Consider the following 27,579-nt stretch of genomic DNA (forward strand, 5'->3'; position numbering starts at 1 on the left):
CCGCGGTGACGTCCCGTGCAGCCCGCCTCGCTGCGTCGGAGGGTGCGGGGACGCCCGCGCGACCGGGAGCCGCGGCGTCGGCGCTGGGGACCGGCGGAGCTCCTGCTGAGGCTGTGTGCGGGAGCGGTGCTGCGACCCCGGGAGGTCCGTGGGCTTGCTGCCAGCCTGGCTTCGGGCGCTTCAGATGGAGGTTTCAAACGCGCCGGCTCTCTGGACTCTGTTCGCTGTCGTCTGTCGCGGCTTAGGGACCTGTGAAAAGGTACATTCAAAGCGCTGATGTCCTTGCACGAAGCCAGTGCAGCCTGTTCGGAGGTTTCGTGTGGGTTTCTGTCGTAGCACCAGGTTGGTGAGAAGTGTGAACGTCTCCAATCGTGTTTCCATAACGCTGCAGGCTGTAAAAGGTGGGGTGTTCTTTCAAAATTCACTGATGCTCTGGCGCATTTTGTGAATTCTGCCCCGTTCTGTGGTCCACACATCTGAATGTAATATTCTAGTATTTTTAATAGCCAAAATTATATACTTCATAATAATACAGTTCTTTCAGTGTTTCTAAATCCAGGCAGTCCACAGAAATTAAGCTCAGACATTTCTCCAGAGTAGCGAAGCTTTGCAGAAATCTGATGGAGCACGTGCGGCTCTGTGGGAGTAAGCTGTTAGCTAATTACGGTATTTCAGATGACAATCTTTGACATGAAACCTCTTGAACTGGGGCTCTTCCGTGGAAGGATGGGTTAAACTTGTACTGAGTGGGACGGTCAGTAGTGTCAGTACTCCACGTTTCATCCTGACACGCACACTCTAGGACATCATGGACTTTTTGTGGATGTTAATTGCCCCGTAAATAGGCTCTAATGGCATTTCCCTGTTTGCATAACTTATCGTCACTCCTGCTCGTGTTAAATAATGCAAGTCTTTGCCTCATTTTGTGGTCTGTTATGGTGGAGAATTCTTTGCCTCATTTTGTGGTCTGTTATGGTGGAGAATTCTTTGCCTCATTTTGTGGTCTGTTGGCTGAATGGTGGAGAATATTTCTACTAGATTGCTAGCAGATTTTTCTCCAGTGTGCTTTCTGAGATATAATCAAAGTCATCTTATAGTTTTAATTCTTATGTGCTTTAACTGCACAAACTGCACCAGGGAGCTCGAGAGATGCAAACTATCTAAGCTGTTTGAGGGGTAATCGTTGCAACTGCATGATCCAAAGCGCGACGCTGACGTGAGTATCAAAGGGTGTGCAAACGCCAGATCCAGCATCTGTTCTTGTGGACTGTAACTTGAGAAAACCCCTTGTATTAAAAAGGGACAATCAAGGAATTTTTTTTTTAAGTGGGAAAAGGAGATACCTTATCCATTGAAATGAGCTCTTGCTGAGTTTGTAGAATAAGGTGTCTGAAATCAGAGTAAGAGTAACTTTAAATAGTATGCTGATTTAGGCGTTTTCTTCAAAAGTGTTCAAACTGTGCAGGGGAGATGAACTTTTCAGAATTGCTTGAGCACTCGGGAAGGCGCCCGAAAGGAAACAGTCCGTCTCTCCAGAGCTGCTGGCGCTTACAGACCCGGTTAGCTCCTCTTCTGAGAAGAAAGGATCAAATGTGTGTGACCAGCCAGAGCAGTCTGTTCAAACAGGCATTGAAGCCAGTGCTTTCGAGCAGTGAACAGCACGAAGAGCATCTCACGGCGTGACGCCTGCTGAAGGTGCAGAGCCGTCGGCCCGGGCGACCGGCCGGCGCAGGGTGCCTGTGAGCAGCCGTAGCCCGAGGAGCTCCGGGAGCGGCTCCGGCGTGTGCCGAGTGCGGCTCCTCGCAGCGTGACGCGGGTGCGCAGTCGCCGCGCTGCCTGCCCGTGCTGGAGCCGTAGAGCAACAACAAACACGGGTACTTGTTTAAAATAGTGCTGAAATAACTGAAGGAAATAATGGAATCATAGAATCATAGAATGGTTTGGGCTGGAAGGGACCTTACAGATCACCCAGTTCCACCCCCCTGCTCTGGGCAGGGACCCCTTCCCCCAGCCCAGGCTGCTCCAAGCCCTGTCCAACCTGGCCTTGAACCCTGCCAGGGAGGGGGCAGCCACAGCTTCTCTGGGCAGCCTGGGCCAGGGCCTCACCACCCTCACGGGGAAGAACTCATTCCTTGGATCTAATCTAAATCTCCCCCCTTATAGTTTGAAGCCATCACCCCTTGTGCTATAACTTTCAAACAAGAAGTCCTGTGGCCTCAAAGGGAGGATGCAGCAGAAGCGAGTCCCTCCCAGGCGCAGCCGCCCCGAGGCGGGCAGCAGGCTCGGTCTCTGCTGTTGGCAGAGGGGTGCGTGGCTGGGCAGGTTCGTGGTCCTTCGGGGGAGCGGGGGGAAGAGCGGTGTGTGCTGAGTGGTGTGAAGGAACCCTCGCGATGGCAAAGCCTCTGATGCTTGCAGCAGTCTTGGTGCATGAAGGCTCCTTAGTGAAAACTTGATCAGCTGCCGTGCAAGATGGCCTTTCTAGGGAGTTTTCTTCCATTTTAAATTCAGTCCTATGCATTCTTTATTATCCTTTGAAAGTACCCGTGCCCTGGAAGTGTACTTGATAACTGCTCCTGGGGATTCGTTCCCTGTGACTTGGAGTCCCCAGCCGAAACCAGGACACTCTGTTTTTTCAGTTTCCCTCCTGGAGTCTCTGAAAATTGTGGAACGACCCTGAAATTTGAAAAAGACCCTTTGGTGCCAGGCTGGGGAGGTGTTTTGGGCGGGGGGAGGATGCTCTGCGCGGCCGGACGCTGGCCTGGCTCGGCCGCAGCTCTCTGCTCGCAGCTCCAGCCCCGGGAATACTTTAAATCTTTTCCTGTGCGTATCTCATGGCGTGAGACATCATGGTCTGTGTGCCCTAGCTTGTCACTCTGCTCGGTGCTTTTCTTCTTGCTGTTGTGGGGAGGTAGGTGTGTGTTTTAGCAAACCAGGGTTAAGCATAACTGAGCCAGGCTGCTGATGTCGTCGTGCGAGGCTTTAGAGTCTTTGTAAACCGTGCGCTCCTTCTGAACCGAACCCAAACCTGAGCTTAGGAGCCCTTTCCCTTGACGTAGATCTGTCCTGTGCAAATTTAAAAACAGAGGTTGTGCCGAGACACCTCTTTGCGGTGTTAGGGAGGCTGAGGTTTGTGGAGAGGTTACGTATGTTGCTGCTGATCTTCGTTTAAAGCACAAGTTCTGAATCTCATAGAAATTTCCAAGCTCGAGGATGTTCAGGATCAGTCACCACATTTAGCCTTTCCTAAGTGATGCTTCTAGTTTGGGAGAATGAGTAATTTTTTTAAAATTCACTTTTAAGAACAACGTAAAACGTAATGCATTAATATGAACTGAAAGGGAAAGTTAATTAACATTTTCTCTAGCACCTAATTTTTTTTTGCTTCCTTACCTGCTCTCCCCAAATACCCTGTGAGAAACTCACACTGTAATCTCGTTGCACTTTGCTATTTTTATGGCCATTTGCACTTAATCGAGATCATTCCCTCCTGTAATCCTGCGATGAAGCCTGTAATACTTCAGTCATCATTACGTCACCTCTTCTTTTGGTAACAGATTGGGGAATTAGAAATAAATTTGTTCAGAAACATGCCTAGTCCCTACAACAGGTCGTCACGTTGAACAGAGCGAGATCTCCTCGCCTCCCTGGATCTCCGGTGGCCGTCGGTGGGCTCTGCCCGCCCTCGGTCCCCAGCGCGTCCGTGCTAACGGGAAGGAGGATCTGTGTCCCACTCGTCGCTGCTGGGAGCGGTCCCCTACGGCCGGCTGCCCGCCACGGGGACACGTTCGGCGCGGGGGTTCTGCCTGGGCTGGCACGGGGCGGCGGGGTGGTGCGGGGCGGCGCGTGTCGGTGGAGGTCGCGGCTCGACAATTCCTGCTGTGGTTTGGTGCGGGGCTCGTAGAGCTGTCGCTGGCCGGCACGCGGAGCCCCGTGCCACCGCCCGCGGGTGCTGCCCGCAGCGGCACCCGGAGCCGTCTTCTCCGGGGAGCGGCTCCGCTGTCACCCCGTCGGGACGGGCGACTCAGGGAGGTTGTGGAGTCTCCTCTGGAGATATTCAAGACCCACCTGGACAAGGTCATCTGCAGCCTGCTCTGGGTGACCCTGCTTCGGCAGGGGGGTGGGACTGGGTGACCCACAGAGGTCCCTTCCAACCCCCACCATTCTGTGAGTCTGTGATTCTGTGACTCAGAGCGGGGTGGGGGGGTCGACCCCACACGCTGGGGGACCCCGAACCGTGCGGGGCTTGGAGGGAAGGGCAGCCGTGTTCTGTTCTAACGGGCAGCACAGTTTATGAATGTGTGGGGAAATAAGCATGGAGAGGTACAATATATTTCTACAGAGTACAAGAAATGTGCAATAAATTGTAACCAAAGGCTCTGAAAGTCTTTTTGGCATAAATAGACTGAATGTATTTTGAATGTAGCTATTGCATTTGTGTCTAAATCTGCTGTGGTTCTCAGTCCCCAAAGAGAAATGTGTAGTGTTTTGTCAATCTTCAAACCACTTTCTGAGCTGTCTGGTTTTTAAAGAAGCATTAATGTTTTCTCTGGAGGTACTGTAATATTGTAGAACTTAGAATAGCAGTACAATGCTAAAATTCAACCTTCATATTGTGAAATACTTAATCTAGTGTACCCTGCAGCAAGTTATTTTTAAAATTATTGCTAAAGTTATTGCTTGGTATTGCAGCTGCTCCTGGATGTAAATAATTTGTTTAAATGTTGTATTTTGTATGCGTATTTTACGTACCGGTATACTTTCAGAAAGAGGTGGCAATTTTAATAAATTAAGCACACTCTGCCATTGTGTTCCTGTCAAGTGTAAAACTATTTATTTTTTTTTATGTTCATTTGGTGAGGGGAGAAGGATTGAGGGCAGCTCTGGGGCAGCGCATGCCCCTGTGCCTCTGCCGGCCGTGGCCGCAGGGGACGCTGCCGCTGGGCACAGGGCTCTCGGGGCTCTGCAGGGACCGGGAAGGGGCAGGATCCTGCTGGGCAAAGCTTCCTCAGCCTCCCATCGCTGCTCCCGGCCGATGCCATCCGTGGAGGAGCGTCGGTGCCACAGCCGCGTCCTGCCTGCTTTCGGGGCTGCTGTGCTGGGGGGGAGCGATGGGCACTGGCTCTGCCTTGCTGTTCCTCCTTGCACATGCTCTTCCTCGGGTGTAGCAGACAAAACACCCAGCTTCTGCTTGTGGCTGGGACGAACCCTGGTTTTATAACGGAGATGAGCAGCTGGTAAGCACCGGTGCTGAGCCCGAGTGTTCCTGGTACCCTTGTGCCTCCCTGTCTGGGGAACGGCGCTTCCCTCCCGTGCCGGAGAGCCACCTTCCTGAGGTAAGGGGCTGACATCTTGGCCCTGCAGGGAGGAGAGCCTGCTCTCGGCCCGAGCATGAGGTTCTTGCACTGCTGCTGCTGTCAACTCTGGCCGAGCAACCTTTCATACAAAGTCCCTGGATCCCACTCTTCCAGCTGTTTGGGGTTGCAGTGGTGTAAATCCGAGTGAGACCTGCTCACGCAGAGGGCTTTGATTCTGAACTCTTTGCTTGCTTGAAACCCCCGAGCATAACCGTAACCTAGGGACTGAAGGCAGGCTTTAATCAAATTTAAGGCAGGTCAAAATGAAATCCACCACACTACTACCGAACAATATCAAGACTTTCACGGCTTTGGAAGGATGATAGTGTGGACTTTTATTTTCTTCTCAAAATGACCCTTGCATGATAGGCAATTACTTGCGAGTTTGGTCCTTCTGCAGCAGAGGGCAGGACCATAAACATGCTCACTTTTTGGTAACTGCACATTTCACAAAAGTTTTAATTTCCAGGTCTGATGCTGGCTACGAAGTGCAGGTTCTGATCGCTGCAGGGCGAGCGGTGGCTCTGGAGCGGGTCCCCAGCAGAAGAGCAGCAGCCTGTGGCTCGTTGGTGAGCGTCGGCTGCCGTCCCCGGCAGCGCTGTGCCGGTGCCGGTCGCTGGGGAGAGCAAAACTGCACTTCCAGCAGCCTGAGGAATCCCCGCGTCCTCGGAGCTCCCCACTTGCAGCTCGCCCTGCGAGCCGGCCGGCTGCTCTCCTGCGCGGTGCTGGCCCCGTCACGTCCCGGCTCGGCGGCAGGCGCGGTGCTCGGCACGCCGGCAAAACACCAAGGGCTTTCGCGTGGGGAGAGGTGTGAAACTGCTCGGTGGAGGATGCGAGTCTGAAAGAGAAAAGGCTAATTCTTCATTTTCTTGTGTTCAGGGAAACCAGCTCCACCGGAGCCATCGGTCCGAACCTGGCGGCGGCGGAGGAGGAGAGCCAGCTGACGAGTCCCTGGAGCCGCAGTTCGTGTCCTGCCGAGGAGGACGCCTCGCTCCTTCCTCCTGCCCGGTATGGCGAGCGTGGGCAGACGCCCTGTGGGCATCTCAGCCTTAGCAGGATGGATGCTTTGAAGCGGGTAGCTTTCTGTGAGCTCTGCTCCTAGGAGAGCTTCCTCTGTGAGCTCTGCTCCTAGGAGAGCCTCCTGTCATTTTCTGTGAGGCTTGGGTTGGTGAACAGTGAGCTCAAACGCACAGCCTGGCCGAGACGCAGACGGCTGCTCTTTTATTCGTGAGGATGCGACTCCTCGCCGAGCTCTGCAGCCGGTGTTCCCTGTCTGCGTTTGTCGTGCCGTGAGCTGAATTCACAGCTCAGTTCCTCGCGGTCTGAGGACTGGCCTTGCTTGGGAGGCTGGAAGCAAGGGGCTGTATTTTAAGGTTCTGTCGCTTTAATATTAGAGAACTTACTTTAGATATTGCTATCCTGAATGCCAGCGTGAGTCAGGGTCTGCCCTGTCACTAGGATCTGGGCTCAAGGTAAATGCAAAGGAAACTGAAGGAAGCTGGGATTTTTCCTTGCAATATCTTTATGAAGTTTTTTTCTTTGCGAATGACTTTCCAAAGCATTGCAATGGACTTTGTGTTGAAGTCTGTTTAAAATACTTCACTAAGCCCATGTTCCAGACCTGGTATATATCCGACAAACGCCTTATTCTCTGGCTGCATGCTAAACCTTTCAGTGAAGCATCTGGGGGGGAGGAGGGCTGCTTTGTGCACACCGAAGGGAACGGTTACCGACTTGCTGAAAGATTTGCTCTGAATTCTGAGAAATTTATGTTCTGATTAGGAAAGCAGAGAAGAGCACAGGGCACAGATTAGCAGCTATGCTGAAAGGCGTACAGGGTGACACTCATTCGGGTACTCAGACCGTTACTCTGAGTCATCGCATGGCTCACCAGCTACTTCTCAAATGGAAAAGTTGGTGATACAAAGGATTAGCTACTTAAAATAGCTGGTGTGGTTTGTCAGTATGTCGAAGCGTGACAATACAAAACCGTATTCAAAAAGTGGGGAGAGAGGCTGTTTGTTTGAAATCATGCAGCAGATTTCATCATGGTCCCGAGGAGGTTTGTGCGCTGTCAGACAACGAGCCTGTGTCACAACGTGTGAAGTTGCTCAGGTTAGACCTGCTCACGGGAGCATCCTCGTGTTGCCTTTTCAGCCAGACCACGCGAGAACCCAGTTCTCTTTTCATTAAATGCATACAATCCTTCCTAATCTGTGATCGTCTATCCAATTATTTGAATGCAAAATCAGTCCCTTAGTGTCACAACTGTTCTGGTTTCCTTTCAAAACAGCCAGAAATCCATAGCTCAAAGAAGCTGTACAAAGAGTAGGAGAAACACAGAGCAGAGCCAGGATGTCCGCAAGGAAGCGCACGACCTGAATGCGCGTGGGAAAGCCAAGCAAAGTTAAAAAAGTATTGAAAGTAGTTTTTTTGGGCTGAGAAATGTGGATGAACTATAGGCCGAAGTCAGGGAGCAGGTATGCCAGAGTCCTGTGAAAGAACTTAATTTATAACACCAGAAAATTTCTCCCCCCCCCAACCCAAAATCCCAAATGCCGAAGAGGTTGCAGCCCACGGGAGTGCCATGTTAAAGATGAGGAAAGCAATCTCCAGCCTGTGGAGATAACGACACCGAGGAAGCAGCAAGCATGGTCTGACAGCAGCAGGTACTCATCGTGAACGAGCTGTCCCAAAGCTGTCTCGGGTCTGTCCACGGAGGCTGTGGTCCTTCGGGATGGAGCAGTGCCCGGAGTCCAGGGCTGAGGGCACGAGTCGGAGCTGATGCAGGGCGGTGGGGATGAGCGGAGCCAGCAGTGCCAGCAGTGCCCGAGCTCCGATATGGACCAGTGCTGCTCCGGGGAAGTGCCAGAGAGGCCAGGGTCTGCTCTGATGTGCGATGGGGAGTCCCTCTGTGAACACCAGCACTGGAGATGCTTTTGGGAACTGGGATGCTTGTAAAGAGGCTGTGAGCTCTTGAACTGGAGGGCCAGAGACGGGGATTGACCAAGGACTAGTTCCCCATGGAGGACCAGAGGAGCAGCTCTCTGGGGTCTGAGGATGGAACATGAGGATTTTCTGCTTTCCCTCCACAGAAACCTGTGGGAGAAAAGGAGAGCCCTGTCAATGTATTTTCTCTGCTCTCCCCTTTCCCATCAGCTCTTCCTGAGGCGATGGCCGTCAGCATGGAGGAACCAGCACCGTGTGTCTGCCCAGAAGGTGTCAGCACCACGGGCACACTGGAGGAGACCAGAGGGATGGAAGGACGGTGTGTTCACAGCGCCGCATCGCTCGTCTGCCGACAGCAACAGTGTGTTAGAGAGGTTTAAAGTGGGAGGTAAACGTTGTCTGGCGGTGCTGCCTGGCAGCTGTATGTCGCTGTGTGCGCTTTGCTGGGGAGCTCAGCGCTGAGCTGGACTTGGCCGCAGAGCCATGGAGGCTCTGCACTGGCCCTGGGCAGCCCAAGAGCGGTGGTGGTGTGTGCTCCTGCTCTGCCTCTCCAGAGGCTTGTGAACAGCTTCTCTGCCACACTGCCCCAGGAATTCCATCTGCTGCTGACGAGGACACGAGGCTGCCCGTCACCCGGGCCCCAGCGAGGACACGAGGCTGCCCATCGCCCCAGCCCTGCTGAGGACACGAGGCTGCCCATCGCCCCAGCCCTGCTGAGGACACGAGGCTGCCCATCGCCCCAGCCCTGCTGAGGACACGAGGCTGCCCATCGCCCCAGCCCTGCTGAGGACACGAGGCTGCCCATCGCCCCAGCCCTGCTGAGGACACGAGGCTGCCCATCGCCCCAGCCCTGCTGAGGACACGAGGCTGCCCATCACCCCAGCCCTGCTGAGGACACGAGGCTGCCCATCGCCCTGGCCCTGGCAAGGACACGAGGCTGCCCATTGCCCCAGCCCTGCTGAGGACACGAGGCTGCCCGTCACCCCAGCCCCGGCGCGGAGGAGGCTGGAGCGGAGCATCCTTTGGGATCTCCCTGGACATCCATGAGCAGCCGCCGCGGGCAGCAGGGTCTGGCTCGTGCTCCCCTTCTGCCCTTGGCTTGGCTTCGTGCAGCTCTGGGTCCAGCCAGCGAGACGGCAGCTGGTCTGGAGGGATGGGGTGCGTGTGGGGCATGGAGCGCACGGCATCGCCCCTCGGCATCACCGCGTGGGGCTGCGGTGGCAGCTCCGGCCAAGGTCCCGCTCTTTGCTCTGATGGGAGATTTTATTTGTTTCTCCTCTCGGCTTGTTGGGAGATGAGTCACTGGGTTTCAGAAACGTAAAAGAGGGTTGCCTGAGGAACTGAAATGCACTGTGTTTGTTTTCAGAGGCGCTTGGCAGGGTGATTGTGAGCAGGAAAAGGGGAAGAGGCTTTGAGTCATCGCGGTCCCCACATTACTCAACCTGCTTCAGCAAGTAAGCAGATGCCATCCCTGAGATACAGCTCACTCTTCTCAGGAAAAAGGAGAGCTTTCGCCCTGCCTTACATTGCTTTTTAAACATTTTTTTTTTTTCCGAGCAGGCACCATGGAGGAGATGAGAGACATTAATTGTGAGCAGGGTCAGCGCTGGCCCTTGACCGAGAGGGGTTCCTCCTGCTTCTGTCCCCCTTCTCGGAGGTGAAGGACGGATGTCTAAAACGTCCCCGCTGTGCTGCTGTGGCACGGAGCACTTTTTCTGTCCCAGTCTGTCTGCCAGGAGAGGCACGGGGACCGCAGGGACTCGTCACACGTCAGCCACAAACCTTCTCCAGCTGCGTGGACCAGACGTTTTCTGACAGAGCGCTTCTCTGTCGCAAGATGCTGGGTTTTTGAGGGCTGAACATTTAAGGTGGGAATGTAGGAGGACTTCAGCAATCCGAGGGAATGAGCGGGTCCCCTGGAGATGGGGGAGCCCCGTGCCACCGATTTCCTCTGCTCCGGCAAACGCCTTCCCGGGCGGCTGGGAGGGCCGAGCACAGGGCAGCTCGGCGCGGTGGGAGAGGGGCGGCAGGTCAGTGTGAAGAGGAACATCGGCTGGAGACGTCAGCTTCTGTGGCACTGATGGCGCTCACAGACTGAAGCAGTTTGAGCCTGGGCCAGAATGTGTCGTTGTTTTCACTGCCGATATCTGCCAAATGTAAAAACGCTCCAGTGGCCGTGTTCTGAATTGGTTTTGCTTACCCTGAGTTTCTGCCGAGATCGTGATGTGATCTAGAGTGCTCTGCAGTCCAAAACCGGGCTGGTTTCCAGTGTAAGAGGAGACACAAGTTTCTTTTTAAAGAAGATCTTAATTTTAATCCCTCATGCTGCTTCTTTTGCAATCTCTTCCTTAAAAGCTGTGATCTTTCCTGTGGGTGGGTGCCCTTGGCCACAGCCAGGCACCATCCCTGTGCCTCCTCCATCCCCACTTACAGAGGCAGAGCCGCTGTGACAGGCATGCAGGTCAGCTCTGGGTTGAACTGTGGTGACGGCACACACCGGGCTGCACCGAACTCCCACGAGGTCGGCGGGGACAGGACCGAAGAGCCCTCTCCCCACTGCCCGGCCCCCTCCTGCCTGTGCCCCTGCTGCCTGTCCTCGGGGGCCGGGCGTCCAGGGCACCTGCAGCGATGCTTTGTAAGGGTGCGAAACAAGTCTCTGCGGAGAAACATCAACGGAACTTGGAAATTTTTATTACTTCTCTGTTTTGAGAGCGATAGCCCTGCTTTTCCCTTGCAAAGGGAGAGAGGGGACCTTAGAAATGCCTCTAAATATCTGCAGGGTGGGGGTCAGGAGGACGGGGCCAGACTCTGTTCAGTGGTGCCCAGCGACAGGACAAGGGGCAACGGGCACAAACTGAAGCAGAGGAAGCTCCAGCTGAACACGAGGAAGAACTTCTTCCCTCTGAGGGTGACGGAGCCCTGGAACAGGCTGCCCAGGGAGGTTGTGGAGTCTCCTTCTCTGGAGATATTCCAGCCCCGCCTGGACGCGGTGCTGTGCAGCCTGCTGTGGGTGACCCTGCTTGGGCAGGGGGTTGGGCTGGGTGACCCACAGAGGTCCCTTCCAACCCTGCTGTTCTGTGAGTCTGTGAAAGGTTCGAATGCCAGCTAGGGTTAACTGTGACAAACTCTGGTTCCTTCGTACCGTTATTGTCCCTGGTATTTGTCCAGCCATCTCAGCTGAAAGTGAGCCGGTGTCAGCCCCGTCGGGATGCCCAGCCTTGCCAGCTGCGGCTCCTGGTCACCGGCAGCGGGCAGTACCGGCTGTGAGGGGCACGGGGCTCCGGCCATCGGCTGCAGAGCTGCAGGGCAGCTCCGGCCCCTGCGTTTTGGGACTCGCTAGGCCAGGGGCTGAGGCTGGCGGAGCTGGCAAGCAGCCCTGCCCGGGGGCTCTGCGACGTTCTCAGCCTGCGGGCTTCAGTCCTCGCTTCGCTCCCTGTGGCTGGAAAGTCAGGCACTGACACCGCTGTCCGAAGAAAGCGTGATGTTGCTGTCCTTGCTGAATGGCAGCCTGAGCAGTGCAGGGGATGCTGAGCAGGTGAGAGGGCGAACAAGCTGAGTTCAGGCAGGCGTCTGGAGCAAGCAGTGCTTTGAGGACAAATCATTGTGGAGAGAAGCAGCTGTTTGATGAGAGTTGTTTTGTGCGGGAATGGAAAAATTAAGCAGATTTCTTCAACTGCCAAGCCTAATTCTTAACTCTCCCATGAGCACAACAGGCACCGAGCGCCCTGGTGATCTGCTGGGAGAGATTTATGTAAGTGCACCTAAACCACAGGTCACGTGCCTGGCTTTCCGGCCCCGTGCTCCGTGAGCGCTCGCAGGGGCGAGCCCGTTTGAGTTTCCCCGGCCGTGCCGCGGCGTCTGGCAGTGCCGCTGTAAGTGCCCTCCCGCTGGCATGGCTCTGCGGAGGCTCATTCAGCAGGACCACAACGCCAACTTCGCCGGCTTCGGTGCCGTCGGGGAGCGCGCCGTGCCGACGGACAGCCGGAGGGTCCAGCACCTGGCCAACACGGTGGGGACGCTGCCCCGCGGGCGCCGGCAGGTACGGGTCGCGCCGTGCCCCGGGAGAGCCGCGTGATGCCCGCGCGACCGCAGAGGTCTGCGGCCGCTCCCGAGGCCGGGGTGCCGAAGGGTCGCCGAAGGGTCGCCGCCGGGCTCCTCCAGCCCCACCGGTCTGGGGACCGCAGCGATGCAGCGAGCCGGAGGAGGCTCTTGCTGCCCGGTTTCTTCAGACCTGCGCTTGCTTCAGCGTGGCAGCATGGCAGGGCTGGGCTGCGTTCGGCCGCGCTGGCAGGGAGAGCCCACCGTGGGTTGTTGCCACCCGGCTCTTGGAGCGTTCTGGGGCTGGCTGGGCTGCCTCTCTCCTCTGGGCTTCCCCCCGGCACGTTTGTGCACGTTGCTGCTGTTTGCAGCTGGATGCCCACAATGCTCGCTGTTGCTGTAGATTGCTAGCTGAGCCACTCCAGCTCCGGTCCGTGTGTCTGGCGTGGAGAAGCCTCAACAGAAAATGTTTGAGACACGTTGCAATCTGAAAGCGTTATCAGAAGACTGGCGCGTTGTACCCGCGCGCTTACGGCTCAGCTCTGTTCGGTGGCAGGAACGCGCTTCGTGCCGCTCTTGGTGCTCACGGCTGCGAGCGATGAATTACAGCGCGGGCGCCAGGAGCGAGGGCCGCTGGCACAGACCGCACCGCGCGGTGCCCAGCAGCCCGCGCGTGCGCCTGCCCGCGGCTCCTTCCCCGGGCGCTCGCTTTGCTGCTGTGTGTGCGGTCTCTCCCTCCTCGCCTTCCCTCCCCGTAAACCCGCGGCTGCGGAGTGTTGCCGTCGGTGTCACGCTGTGGCACCGCGCTGCACTGCCGAAGCCCCAGTCGCTCGGTTCTGTCGACTGAACTCTGCACACGCTTCAGTGATAATGCCAGTCCTTATCCGTGGGTCACTTTTCTGGGAAGAATCAATGTTTAACACCGATCCTGGCTTTTTCCAGAGAGCTATTGAGGCCCAGGTCTCAGAGCCTGCCGCAGTGCTCGTGGGTGCTCATGGCCGTGACCAGGCACCCATCAGCTCACAAAGGCCAGGCAGCCGCCGCAAGGAACCGCAGAGACAACTGACTGCGGTTACCTTAATTTACAGGTGCTTTCTGCCTTTTCTGACCGGTGTGAAGTTTTCCACTTGCTCTCGTGCTGTTTCACAGCAGTCTCTGCACCCCCAGACAGCACCTTCCTGCTGCAGGGTCTGCCGGGGGGGCTGCTGCAGGGACCTCCAGCCCGGCTGCTGCTGGGTCCAGACCTCTCCCCCCCCACCCCCCAGAGCAGGCGTTTGCGAGGTTCTGAGAGCAAATTGTGAAGGTGCCAAATTATCACCCCTGTGCAAAAAAAGAGCCTTTTGTTGCTTGGTTTTGTACTGGCTGGGTGTAGCTCTGCTCTCAATTTTGACTCATCGCAGGTAAGATTGGGTAGCTAGCAGCTGGCTGATTTTTTCAGATGAAGCTGGAGCAGGTACGGCGTTGCTGTCTCCCAGTGAGGATGCCTGGTGTGTTTCTAGAGGTGAACGACTGTGACAATATTACAAAGTGCTAAGAGTACCTGTGGTTTTTTGCTCTGTAGTGTTACTAACTTGGAAATACTCAATTTTGTATTTAAAGGGTTTGGAAAAATGAAAGAACTGACATATGGCCAGCTTTACAGGTCTTAATTTCCAGCCGGGGGTCGTTGCTGTTGGCTGCGGGCTCTCTGCGATGCCACCAGCTGCGTTAGCTGTTCTCTAAAAAACTGATTTTAGCCATACGCCTCAGAGAACCACGAACCTACTGTTCCTTTTCACTCCCGTTTCTGGTTGCAGCTTGCCTTAACCAGATCCAGCTCCTTGGGTGACTCCTCCAGGCCACAGAGGTATGGTGATATTCTTCTGCAGTCGCTGTTACTTAATTGCTCGGCGTGAGACGCGTGTCCTGGGAAGCTTCCCGTCCAGCAGCCCCAGCGGGACAGCGGAGCGAGGCAGAGTGGTCCCCAGCACCGGGGGGTGCGGGTGAGGCTGTGGCACTGGGCTCGAGCAGGGGGAGAAGGCATCACCCCTGCAGGGTCCGAGGGAGCGCACAGGGAGGGGCAGCGGTGGGGACCGGTCGTTTCGGTCCGGCACACGGAGTGCACGCAGCCCGGCACCCCGGCGTTCGTACGGAGCTCTGTGTGTTCCCCTTACAGGCACCTCGTTGCTATACTGAAAGAAGATAAAGAGACGTTCGGGTTTGAAATCCAGGTAAGACTGAAAGGACAAGTTGATTCATTTGAAAATAAAATACGGTGCAAACTCGTAAGTGTCGCATCCTGCAAATTAGGTGAAGACAGCACAGGGCGGAGAAAGGTATCTGTCAGTTCCTCGTGAAATTTGAAGAGCTTACAGTTATGACACAGAAATAGGATACGTTACCAAGGATTTTTTCGTAGCGAAGGTCACAGATGAGAATTTCCGGCCTTCCCACAAGTCAGAGCATTGAATGTAGGAGAAATCTCATCCTAATCCAGATAAGAAGCGATCGCAATGCCTTCTTACCTCCATAAGTGAGTATTTTTTTTTTGAGAATTTCATATGAAAATATTTTAATATAAAAAGAGAGAGATCAGAAAACTCTCTCTCCAAAAAATCCCTTATACTAGCATTTTACAATATAGAGACATACGTATTTTTGAAGTAGATGTACAGCACTGGTATGTTTTCTAGTAAATAACTGGGCTAAATGACTTTGGGATAAACCATACAGGGAAAAAACCCCACGTTAGATGTAGAAGTCAGTAAATCATCAAACAGGAAACCCAGAATCCTATCAGGAGCACTGCTAATGGGAGATTTTAGTTCTGTGGACTTTTCTCAGGTAACTCTTGGCTCGGCAGGCCTGCTAAAATCCCGGTTATAAATGAAAGCGAATCCCAGAACCGAGGGATGCCGCTCTGGGGCCGGGGCAGTGCGGCAGAGCTCTGCTTGCCGGCGGGACCTGCAGGCAGCAGCCGCTGCCGTGAGCCCGCGCGGCCCCTCCGTCGCGGCTGCTGCGGCGCAGGGCGTCTGCGACGCGCTCGCCTGGGGCTCCGCACAAAGGGAAAGCAGCATTCTCAGTGAAAGCGGAGTATTAGGGAAAGCTAAACTTTTTCAGATGTGGTTCTGTGACTGATAAGTGGGTAAGTGTTCAGCTCGTGAACGGTGGAGAGCTTTCAGAAGAGAGGATAATTGAGTCAATTATTGGGCTTTTATATAAATTGTCAGGGCAGATTTTCATTATATGTGACATTCTGATTAAAAATAATTGTTCCTGGCATATTTTCTTCCTGAACATACATTCAGCGCGAGCGCTTCACTAGAAGGCCCGGGCTACGGAAAGGCAGCATCTGTCTGGTACTAAGGATCAGCCATTACTTAGAAGCTGTAATTTCATTACTGCGAGTTAAATTAAGGCAAACCAGAATCAGACGATGTGAAACTCTAGGTCTACCATCTGCAGGGAGCTCGCGAGAACTGCAGGGATGGCCGAGCGCCAGAGCTTCTCGCGTGTTGCTGCTTCTTCTCCTGCTTCCCACCCATGGACTGGAGCTGGGAGGCGAGGTGGGCACCATGCGGCTCTCATCGTGCCTCGATGTTCGCAGAGCAGGCGCTGGTAGGACATCTCTGCCCTCGCTGCAGCAGCCTGAAAGCTAGGTGCCCCCTCCAAAGCCACGGGCCTGCTGTCTTCCCCAGTCTGTGAGGAGAAGAAGGTAGAGTCCACCCTCCTGGTTGGAGTGCTTCTCTTGGGGCCATCAGGCACACCCAGGAGATGTCCGCCTCTGCCGATGGCACTGGTGGGGATGTCAAGACACCTCTGTCCAGATGGCTCCAGTGAGGTGTGGTGAATCCCATCCTGCTCAGCCAGCTCGTACCACTCAAGCTGGCCCAACCTTTCAGGTTGGTAGGTGAGACTTACCACTCTGAAATAGGTCAGAAAGACCGAGGCAGGTGTGACCTGCAGTGGCATGTCCTCCCAGACCCTCACGTTTCACTTGGTGCTCTTAGTTTAGCCAAAAGTTTTACTGTTGGTCTACTGTTGGTGGGCATCACTGCGTTGGTGTGATTTGGCCAGACCTGAACTCGCCCGGTCTTCACCTCTATTTGTCCCATGCTGACTGAGGACCTTGGGAATCTAACATGACTTTTGTATCTGGGTTAGATGTGGCTGTCGTAGGTTTTCAGGAAGCTCAGCTTCAGTCTTAGATTTTGGTAGGAAGAGGTGGCTGAATACTCATATTTGCATGTAACCAAGAAGAGATTTCCTGTCATTGCAAGATCTGGCCGGGTTCCATCGCCTACCTTTGCATTTTTCTAAATATATGTCAGCACTGATAATCACATGACGGATTTGTACTTAGAACTACTTGACGTACATTTAATGTGTAAGTCAGTAAGAACAAGCACTTTTTAGGGGCTGCGGGGACGTGTGTGGCTAATGAGTTTCAGAGGCCAGAAGAACAAAAGTAGGCTCAGCTCTTCTTGCTTTTCAGTTCTCACTGCGAGCCGCTCTATCTGGCAGCGCCGGCTGAGTCCCCGCCGCAGTCGCAACGAGCGGGAGTCGGTCGCTGGAGCAGCCCCAGCCGCACCCTGCCGTGCTGTGCCGGGAGCGCAAAATTCCCTTCCGGAAAGCAACCCGCGCCCATGCTGGCAGACACTGCTGACTGAAGTTACAGAGTCTTTCATAATGAATAACCAACTTGCTTTAAAACTATTTTTTTTTAAAAACAACGTCCAGGCGTCTGTCAGGTGTCTGCTGTTCTCCATCGGAGAATGCAACTTCTGATGGCTAGGTCGGAACACTGCGGTGTTCTCACTTGCATGGTAATGCACCCTGCTCGTCACAGCCTTCTCATTTTAAAAAACAGTGTAAAAAGACTATTAATTTTTAAATTGTTTTCATAGCTTTAATATGGGTAACCTGTCACTTTGGTATTAACAGACTATTAGATTTCCGCACCAAAATGATTACTCCCTGGAGGTGTGCACTTGCATCTGCAAAATTCAAGAAGAGAGTCCTGCCCATCTCTCTGGCCTTCAAGCTGGTAACTATGCATGGTTTTTTCCTGCTGTGTGTGGCCTTACCTTGCTTTTCTCCCAACTACTGTTACTGTAGAGCACATGGAAGGTGCGTGTGAGGCAGATGCTAATTGTCACCTCCGTGTACCTCTAACAGGCGATATCCTCGCCAGTATCAACGGCGTGAACACCGATGGCTTTAGTCACAAGCAAATAGTAGAGCTGATAAAGTCTGCAGGGAACTATCTGAGGTAGGCATCCCTCCTTCACATGGTTTTTAGCTCAGCAGTCTCTCCTGCTGGAAACCGAGAAAGCTTCTGGTGCTACCCTGCAGTCCCGTGCTGTCCCAGAGGCAGCCGTCCCCAAGGGTTTGGCTGTGCAGAGCCGCGCTCCTGCTGCGGGAGAGGGATCGGGAGGGCGAGAGGAGCTCCGGGAAGGGGCCCTGGGGTTCCCCCCAGCCCTTTCCCTCCTGCCCCTGCCAGGCCTTTGCTCGCCTCGCACCAGCACCGACGCTGCTGACGACAGCTGTGGCGGAGAGGGGCTGGCCGCGTGCTCCTCGCCCCCGTGTGCCACTGTGCGATGCGGTGCGGCGAGCTGCGGTGCGGTGCGATGTGGTGCGGTGTGATGCTGTGTGACGCGGTGCGGTGAGCTGCGATGCTGTGCGACGCTGTGTGACGCGGTGCAGTGCGGTGAGCTGCGGTGTGGTGCGATGTGGTGCGGCGAGCTGCGATGCTGTGTGACGCGATGCGGTGAGCTGCGGTGCGGTGCGATGCGGTGTGGTGAGCTGCGATGCTGTGTGACACGGTGCGGTGCGGTGAGCTGCGGTGTGACGCGGTGCGGTGAGCTGCGATGCTGTGCGATGCAGTGCAGCGAGCTGCGGTGCGATGCGGTGTGGTGAGCTGCGGTGCTGTGTGACGCGGTGCGGTGCGGTGAGCTGCGGTGCTGTGTGATGCAGAGTGACACGGTGCGGTGAGCTGCGGTGCTGTGTGACGTGGTGCGGTGTGGTGAGCTGCGGTGTGGTGTGATGCGGTGCGGTGAGCTGCGGTGCGGTGCGGTGAGCTGCGGTGCTGTGTGACACGGTGTGGTGTGGTGAGCTGCGGTGTGGTGCGATGCAGTGTGACACGGTGCGGTGAGCTGCGGTGCTGTGTGACACGGTGCGGTGAGCTGCGATGCTGTGTGACGCGGTGCGGTGCGGTGAGCTGTGGTGCGGTGCGATGCGGTGCGGTGCGGTGAGCTGCGGTGCTGTGTGATGCGGTGCGGTGTGGTGAGCTGCGATGCGGTGAGCTGCGGTGCGGTGCGATGCGGTGCGGTGAGCTGCGGTGCTGTGCGATGCAATGCGGTGCTGTGGGGTCTGGCAGCCCTGGCAGCGCTCGGTGCCCCTCCCCGCTGCGGTGCCAGCGTCGCCCGTTCTTCACAGGTTGGAGACTGTCAACGGGGCCATGTTTCTGCGGAAAATGGAGCTCGAGACCAAGCTGCAGCTGCTGCAGGTAACACGATTACTGAGGTCGCCTGCTGTCGGACGCGGAGGCGGCTGGGGGTTTGCTGCTAACGGGGACGGGGGGGGTGGCCGCGGGGCTGGGTGTGCTGGGAGGGGGCGGACACCCGTGTGTCCCCTGCACCCCAGCCGCTGTCCCTAGAATATTTTCCTGTGTATTCTTTTTGTAATATTTTCCCCCACAATAATTTCTGTAACTCTCTAAATATTTCCATTTCTGCCTGTGTCTGAGCTGTGCCCAGCTGGTGGGCAACCCTCCCCTGTGATAACAGAGCAGCTTATTTTAATATACTCTGTATTTAGCAGAAAGGGAAGGCAGGCTTCTGCAAGCAGAGCTCAGGCTCGTTAGGGAGGGCACGCTGACGGACCCCCGACCTGTCGAACTCCTGTTCCCCCTGCCGAGTCCGAGGCAGCCGGGCTGGCAGCAGGTTTTCAGGTGCCGGCATCCCGGCGTGCGCCAGGGCTTTCCAAAGCCAGGACTCGGCCCAGGTGAGGGGCTTTTCCTCCGGGCAGCTCTACGCCAAAACCCTCCACGCAGGAGCACAGCACTTCAAAAAGTGTGTGAACAATTAGTCTGGCTAGATTAAACCTCGTGCCGAAGGGGTTAGGCTTGCCAGAGCTGAGCAGCAGCGACGGGGTTTGCCATACGTGCCGTTGCCTACGAAGTGTAAGTCCTGCCATGGGGGCAATGCCGTGCTTAGACTTCAGCGTGCTCAAAGCAATGTTTGTTTAGTTTGGGTTGCGCTGCGTTTATGAGAGTGCAGCACAGGGGGCTGTAACTGGCTGCACGACCCCGATGTGTAGGTGCTGCTGGGGGGCTGGAGGGCGAGGAAGGGAGGGTCCCTCCCAGGGTCCGCCGGTCTGCGGCGGGGTGCCGAGGGCCAGGCGTGGCTGTGCAGTGGCATCCTGGGCACTGTCACTTCAGCCTGGAAGGTGGGCAGGGGCGAAGAGACACGGGCGAGACCTCCATGAGCTTAGTTTCCCCCCCAGGGCTCGTTAAACTGACGGGGGCTGTGGAGGATGCTTTTGGAATGGTTTTAGGCATCGCTCGCCTGCAGCTGGCGGCTGTCGCTGGTGCTCGCTGTGGGGCTGGGACAAGCCCTGCACGCCCGGCGTGGTCCGGCAGGGTGGGACGCCTTGGGGGGCCATGCTGGCCTCGCATGGAGCTGCCTGTGGCCGTGACCCCGGTGCCCGAGGCTGGCGGGGTGGCTGGGGGTGCTGAGACCGTCTGTCCGTCCGGCTGGTCCGGAGAAACGCGCCAGACCCCAGAGCCAGAGAGTTCAGTGCTGTGTTAACGAGGACACCCCTCCCCCCCGGAAATTATAAAGCCAGAATCTCAAAATCTGCTGCGAAAGATTCTGTTTCGAGACGGCAGTTTCTAGAGAACAGCTGTTTCCCAGAAGTGCCCAACCTCTGCCACGAGCGTCGTTACAGAGTGAGACGTGGGCGTGTGCCGGGCCCTGCGCTCTCGCACCGCTGTGGCTGCGGCGGAAGGAACCGAGCTCTGGTTGTAGCTGTGATGCCTCACGGCAGGGCGTGCTCGGGCGCTGCAGACCCCGTAACCGCAGCGGGACGGCGACGTGCCTGCCGGAGCTAAGCATCGCCGGTTCGGCCGCGCGGCTGCGCACGCGTGTCCCGCCCTGTGCCGGTGGAGCGGGCATCCGGCCGCCGGCAGACACCCACCCCGTACACCCCTATTCCGATGGTCTGGGTGCTGTTACAGGTTAATTAGGTGGGAGGAACCAGGACTAGGAGGTGGTTGCTCTTTCAGTTGGGTCTGGATGGGGAAAATTTTTGGGCAACTCCCCAGCATCTCTTCCTTACAATTTCCTCGGTTTAGTTGAATTATAAATTCCTCAAAACTACTGCGCCAGACCGTGTCCAAAGCCGCTGGGGACTCCTTCAGCGGGAAGAGCGGCTGGGAAAGGCCGGTTGCCCCGTGCCCCTGTAAATCGCTCTGCCCAGCAGCTGGAGGGAGCCCTGGGAGACCCCCCGTGTACCCCCCTTGCAGCCCAGCCTCTGCGGGGTGCTGGGCGCTCGCTGTGCATCCTGCAGCCTCACCACCCCGCAGCCCTGCAGTCGTTCTGTGACTGATTTTCCCGAAGTGTGGAAAAGAGAAAAAAAAAAAAGTGAATGCAGTGGCAGGCTTGCCCATGGCCAGCTGGGTTGCAGGAACGCGTGCCTTGCCAGCCTGTCCGTCTGCGTGCCTGAGGTGCGCCGGGCTCATCGGATGGCTGGGGAAGTGCCCGTGGCGACTGTCGCCACGTGGAGATTCACCTCTCGGCTTGGGGTTTGTTTTGAATCGACTGCCATGGTTTATTTTTACACCAAAAGCCGACCTGCAACAGAGGGAAAGGAAAACTTTGCTCGCCGTGGGCTGGCGTGTGGCGGGGAGAGGTTGTTGGCTGTTCACGGGGGGGTCGGGGATGGTTGGCTGTGCAGTGCTGTGGGCACGGGGAGGGGGTGCCCGTCCCTGGCTGCGGGGCTGGGGGCTACCGCGGGGAGCGGGCATCCCCCTTCGCAGCTGGAGCATCCCGGACACGAGCAGGGCTGTGCTTTCTGCAAGAGCTGTGCAAAACCCTGGGGAAATCGTCTGGGTAAGCAGCGGGACGCCCCGGTGCTGCCTGCGGGTGACCTGTACTCGCGCGGCTGCCGCGGGGCGCGAGTGACGGAGCCCTCTTTGTCCCCCGCAGCGGGCCCTGCAGCAGAGGCGGCTGGAGCTGCGCGCGCTGCTGGCGCGGGAACGGCGCCTGCTGCACGGTACGTCCTCGCGCCGGGCGGGAACGCGCCGGGTGGGAACGCTGTCCCGTCAGCGAGAAGCACATCTTTACCCTCGTTTTCTTTTGCTTTCTTTTCCCCCTGCTCATGCAGGCGTGGGGCAGGCCCTGGGAAAGCTCTTTTCCCAGGAGTGATGAGTTTGGGCGCTGCTCGACTAACGCAGACCAAAGGCTCTTTTGCACGAGTGCTAGGAAAGGAGTTGATGTGGGCTGCAAAGTTTTTTTTCCATTCTTATTTTGGACTTGTAAGGGGGGGGAGAGTTTTTTTTGCTTGGTTTTTGTGTGGGTTGCCCAGGGATCAGCTCTGACTCTGGCGCAGGGAAGGCAGGGAGCACCCCGCAGCCGGGGAGCAGCCGGTGCCGGGCACGGCGTTTCCCCATGCCACCGCGGCACAGACGTCCTGCTGGCCGGCCTCGAGCAGGCGTTGGCAATAACGCTTCGCTGTGGCTTCTGCTTCCAGGGGAGGCGAATGACAACGCGCTGCTGGGCGCGCTGGAGCTGGAGGAGTCCGGCGTGCTGGGCGGCTGCGGCACGCCGGGACCCCCCTTCGCGATGAAGCCCCGCTTCTCCAGCGAGAGCAGCTCCCGCAGCCGGCTGAGCTCGATGACGGTGGACAGCGAGGACAGCTTCTACCAGGGCGGTGCCTTCGAGGATTCGGCTGCGGAGAGCCTGAGCCGGCAGTCGAGCGTGGACGACGACTGCTTCCTCCCCAGGGATGGGGACGGCGGGGCCGGGAGGAACCGCAGCGTCAGCCTGGCCAGCAGCGGGTCCATGTCCCCGCTCTGGGAGGGCAGCGGCTGCGCCAGCAGCTTCGGGACCCTTCCGCGGAAAAGCAGGAGATCCAGCGTCCGAAAGCATCTTTCGAAATTCATTCCAGGCCTTCACCGGGCGGTGGAGGAGGAAGAAAGTCGGGTCTGACGTCACACGTGTCCGGGGCTCTGCCGGCGGGACCGCGGTGAGGCCGGGCACGAGGGCAGCCGCTCGCCCGGGAGCGTGCGGTGCGTGAGACGCGGTGGCACTGTTTTTTTACTCTCCTCACACGAGCTCACAGCAGGACTGGTGATATTTAAAATGCTCTGGGTCTTTTAATTATTTTAATTTTTAATCAGCGCACACTGCGGACCTCTTCATTAACGTGAAAAAATGACGAACTCTGAAACGTGAAGAACCTTTGCAGAACTTCCTCAGCATACTTTAGAGTTAAAAACAGTTTTTAATTGAATGCAAAATTGATGGGTATTTATTTCCTGTTACCGAAGCCGTAGTCTTCCAAAGGTCTTGAATAAAGCGAGTGCTTCTGCTCAAAGCCCTGACAGAGTCCCCCTGGAAAGAGGACGGAGCCCAGGGCGTGTGACAGGGCTAGCCCCTGGGCAGCAGTGGTGGGAAACGAAGGCACGTCCCCAGCTTCCCGGTGCGGCTCTGCGGGAGCAGAGAGTTCAGGCACGAAGGTTGACTTGGTGGCTTGGATGAAGTGATTTAATAAATGCAGGCATAGATGCGAAAAAAAGAGAGAAATTTCATTTCCCTCTCAGGCCACACAGGAACTGTTCCCTCAGCCCAGGCCACCTAACTGTGTTTTTCAAATACAGCTGGAAGATTTTAAATGCAATTTAAACACCTTGTGTGACTCACTCGTCTTTCGGCCGAGCAGACCGTGCGGTTGTTTACCGTTCAGGTGCTGCTGCGGCAGGATTTCCTCGTATTTTCAGAAACCTCAGGCTAAGCCAAATCGCTTCGCTCCGAGATGAACCCCAAATAAAAACAACCTGTTCCCAACAGCCCTCTAATTAACGAGCGTTGCTAAGCCAGCAGTATCTGTACCGGTGTCTGTAATTTCTCTTAAAGGGATTACAGCAGACCGTAATGCGGTGAGCCCCCCGCGAGCGGGAGGCCATCAGGAGGGCAGCTGGTGATGTTCTGACCCGTGGGAATGACGTTCTGTCTGCGCTGCCGAACCCAACGCCCGCCGGTCAGCCCGTGAGCCCCCCGCCGCCGGGTCGGGCTCTGGAGCTGTTGCTAGACAGCACGTTCTTTGCCCCTGATTTGCTGTCTCAGGGTAGAGTTTTGTTTTCTTTGCCAACAGCAGCAGCTGGAGCAGGAATGCCCCTCTCTGCCTGGCCACGGAGTCGTGGCGGGCGCACACATTTTGCCCCTGCAGCTCCTCGGAAACCAGCGCTGAGCTAAAGCCTCCTGTGCCTTCCCCGCGGCCAGTGCCTGGAGACCCCGGGGCTGGGGCTGGACAAGGGCGCCCGGTCACAGCCCCCGTCCTCCGCCTTGCTTTGCAGAGGGAAAAAGCAGTGCTTAGCACACTGTATACGCTCCGCTCCCTGAGCCTGCGTCCCTGGTGGAAATCGGTGCAGCTTCATGGTCCAAAGAGGCGATTCCTTCTGGTACGGAAGGTTGATCTGACAAGCCCTGGGAGATGCGCGCATGCTTTCGGTGTGGAAGGGCTGAGTGAGCCTGGACACCCGGCACGCCGAAGACAGGCCTTAAGAGCCACCAAATAAACGGTGCCTTTCCAGCAGGGGCAGAGAACGCTTTGGTCGCTACAAGACGACAGCCGACACGTTGACGGCCGCGACCGAAAACAGGATGTGGGCGGCAGGCGGGCTCCGCACCGCGCGGGGAGCAAAGCGAGCAGAAAGCTGCTCGAAAACGGGGCTTCTGCTTGCCGAGAGCCGTCTGCAACGGTCCCCATTCCCCCCCAGGGTTGGGGCAGGAGCGCTGGTCACAGGGCATCGCAGCGATGCTCTCAGGGGCCGGGGAGTGCCTCTGCTGCTGCCCCAGACCAGTTCGCCTTGCTCACGCTGGCTGACAGCTCGCGAGCCATCCTCACCCTTTTTTCATGACCTTCACAATTTCTCAAGTGGTGTTTTTTTTTTTTTTCTGGGCTCTCTCGGTCTGCTTTTTTCCACAAAACCGTGACAAGTTGTGGCTTCTGCTGGGAACATTTCAAATCCAGTGGAAAATCACAGAATCCCAGCATGGTCAGGGTTGGCAGGGCCCTCTGTGGGTCCCCCAGCCCAACCCCCTGCCCAAGCAGGGTCACCCAGAGCAGGCTGCACAGCACCGCGTCCAGGCGGGGCTGGAATATCTCCAGAGAAGGAGACTCCACAGCCTCCCTGGGCAGCCTGGGCCAGGGCTCCGGCACCCTCAGAGGGAAGAAGTTCTTCCTCGGGTTCAGCTGGAGCTTCCTCTGCTCCAGTTTGTGCGCGTTGCCCCTTGTCCTGTCGCTGGGCACCACTGGAAAGAGTCTGGCCCCGTCCTCCTGACCCCCACCCTGCAGATATTTAGAGGCATTTCGAAGGTCCCCTCTCAGCCTTCTCTTCTCCAGGCTGAACAAGCCCAGCTCCCTCAGCCCCTCCTCGTAGCAGAGATGCTCCAGTCCCCTCATCATCCTTGTAGCCCTCCGCTGGACTCTCTCCAGTAGCTCCTCATCTTTCTTGAACTGGGGAGCCCAGCACTGGACACAGAAAATCATTCTGGCTTCAAGGCTCTGCTACCCCCTTGCAGATTCAAGGTCCAGCCCTGGAGGCTGCTGAGAGACGTGAGGAGCTCCCGCATTTCTCTGTCTGTCCTGTGTTTCTGCATGTCCTAGGTGTTTTTTTTTCCTTTTTAACTGTGCTCGGAGCAGGTGGCTGTCCCTCCAGCGGCCGCTTTCCTGCTCGCTGGTCGGGGATGGCTGCATCTCTGCCTCCGTGCGTGCAATTCTGCTCTGCCGATTTCAGCTTTCGTACCTGACGTTTCCGTTCTCGTGCCGCTGTTTTAGAGGCTTTCAGGTGTCGCAGCTGGTTGCACCCAGCTTTCGTAGCGCTGAAAAGAAGATCACGGAGCATAGTTGCCATGGGTGACGGGGTTTGTCCTGCCACTGCCAGGCGGAAGGGAAGCACACCTCGCACAGATGTGACGCCAAGAATTTACAGTGGTGCTCCCAGCACAGACCAGCCGCTGGCGACTGCTGTCTGCGTGAAACTGGCTGTGCCACTCACAGGTAAGCAGAAGTAAAGCGAACTCTCCACAGGCACCCGGTTTGTCACAGAGGTCCCTGTCGCGGCGAGACCCAGCCAGCGAAGCGCAGAGCCCGTCCGACGAGCCCCGGCGCTGAGGCCGTGCAAACTCGGCGCGGAGCTGGTGGCCTGTGGCAGAGGACGGCGATGCCGCGCTGCTGCCGTTGGCAATGGTGGGCTGCACGGCCGCGAAACGGCCCCGTGGCACCCGTGTGAGGACCCGAGCTCCTCCGGCGCGGAGGGGAGAGCCCGGGAGAGCAGAGAGCGGGGCTGTTCGGCGATGCTCTGCTCGGGGAGGGAGCCGCAGCGTGAATCGCTTCCGTAAAGCCTGGCTCTTTCTGCACAGGCTGCTTCTTTTTTTGAAAGCTTAAGGAGGCAGGAATCGGAGCACCTCAGGTCTGGGCAGGTGAAACGCTTTCCTCGCCGGAGAGGCGGTTTGGCCCGGCTCTGTTCGTGAGGAGCTGCCTGCGGTGCGGGGAACCCGCAGCGGCTTTCCCCTGTTCCCAAGTCCAGCTCTGAGCTCTGCCTGCTTGGAATCGCCGCTGGGGATGCTGCCCGGCTCCCCAGGGCCCTGACCCCCCGGGACGGGCGGCGGCGGCCCCTCGGCTCCCGGGGGTGGTCCGGGGGTCCCTCAGCAGCGATCCCGTCCGGCTCCTCGCACAGCGCTGGCCAGAGGGAACCAGCAGCTGCCTGTTATCAGCGCTGTCAGAACTTGCATTACTCTGTGACTAGCACGCCCTTGCTGCGTCGCTCCTGCCCATATTTGCCCTGTTTTCCAGAGGAAACCTGCGGCTCCTCCCGCAGCTCCGCTCTGAGCCAGGCGCAGCGAGCCGCAGCATCCCGGCCCCGAGGAGATGTAGCTCTGCCGGGTGTTCCAGCTTTCCTTTCGTTCCTCTGCTGGGTGGAAAGCCAGAATTCTGAAATTTTCTGTAGAAGAGGAATCCCAAGGAACGTTGTTTTTCCTAAACAGAAGGTATTTATCTTGCTGACAAAATGGAAAAGCTTGATTAAAGTTTGTTGACGTGACCCACAGGAGTTTTCCTCTGGGTGTTGAAGTGAAATGCAGTCCCTCCTGGCTGCAGGCAGCGGTGGGAACGGTTGTCTCCAGTGCCCCTGTGCCTGTTGTCCTGCCTGGCTGCCGGGGCCATCGCATCTCCCCCGGTGACCCCGGGTTGTGCGGCTTCTGCTCTGGAAGAGGCTTCTCCTGCAAACTGGGACTGGAGCAGGGACTGGGGAGCAGAGAGTTAATGACAGAGGAGCCAACAGAGCTCTGCAAACACCCTGCAGACACCCTGCCACCGCGGCCCCTTCCTATTTCTGGAGCGAATTTGAATTGCTGTGGCTCTAATGATTTACCTCACCGACTTTCAAATCCCTGTTGCTCCCCAACGCCTCTGAAATCCCAGGTGCTGTTTCTGAAATTTTAGCCAAGGACAGCTCGAACAGAAACTTCCTGCTGAAAAGGTCAGACGGAAAATGATTTATAACAGGTTCATGCAAATCGTGCTTCGACCACGAGGCGCTCATTTGGGAAAACGTGGATTGTCGAGCATCGGTTGTGTAGCCAATAGATGGCACCAGGAAATACCGAAAGTTGTTTCAGTATCTTGTTGGAACCCAGAAGTCGGGCAGGCTGGTTCCTGGGGAGACGGGGACAGGACCTGCCCCTGCTCCTGTCCCCGCGGGAGCCGCTGCGGCTGCCAGGTCGGCAGAGGCTCCCCGCTTCTCAAGCCCGATGCCGTGTTGTCAGCTTTGAAGCCCGGCCGGCAGCGTGCCCCACGCTCGAGCCCCGGTGCAGGATCCGTGCTGGCGGCCCGAGCTGACGGTGCAGCAGGGATGCTCAGGTAAGTCCCAGCCGTGAAACACTCTCAGCAGTGCTTTCACACCAAGGGAAGCCCTGGGGACAGGACCTGTCAGACCAGCAGTCACCTGCCGGGGCCCTTTGGATTATCTCAGGGA

General features: G+C 56.8%; 1 protein-coding gene across 2 annotated transcripts; it reads left to right on the plus strand.

Moving 5' to 3' along the window:
- Nucleotides 1–12,160: 12,160 nt before the first annotated feature.
- On the plus strand, nt 12,161–23,334 carry CYTIP (cytohesin 1 interacting protein). Of its 2 annotated transcripts, none has more exons than XM_075430850.1 (8): nt 12,161–12,342; nt 14,138–14,187; nt 14,497–14,551; nt 17,265–17,367; nt 17,499–17,592; nt 18,759–18,828; nt 21,530–21,596; nt 22,074–23,334. In XM_075430850.1, exons 1-8 carry the CDS (start codon nt 12,196–12,198, stop codon nt 22,529–22,531), a joined length of 1,044 nt encoding a protein of 347 aa, XP_075286965.1. In that variant the 5' UTR covers nt 12,161–12,195; the 3' UTR covers nt 22,532–23,334. The 2 variants fall into 2 exon arrangements, with proteins under 2 accessions (XP_075286965.1, XP_075286966.1); XM_075430851.1 differs by having other exon boundaries at nt 12,295–12,342; nt 14,138–14,323.
- The last annotated feature ends 4,245 nt before the right edge of the window (nt 23,335–27,579 follow it).

This window comes from Opisthocomus hoazin, chromosome 9 (assembly GCF_030867145.1).
Source record: "Opisthocomus hoazin isolate bOpiHoa1 chromosome 9, bOpiHoa1.hap1, whole genome shotgun sequence".
In the NCBI taxonomy this organism is placed as follows: Eukaryota; Metazoa; Chordata; class Aves; order Opisthocomiformes; family Opisthocomidae; genus Opisthocomus; species Opisthocomus hoazin.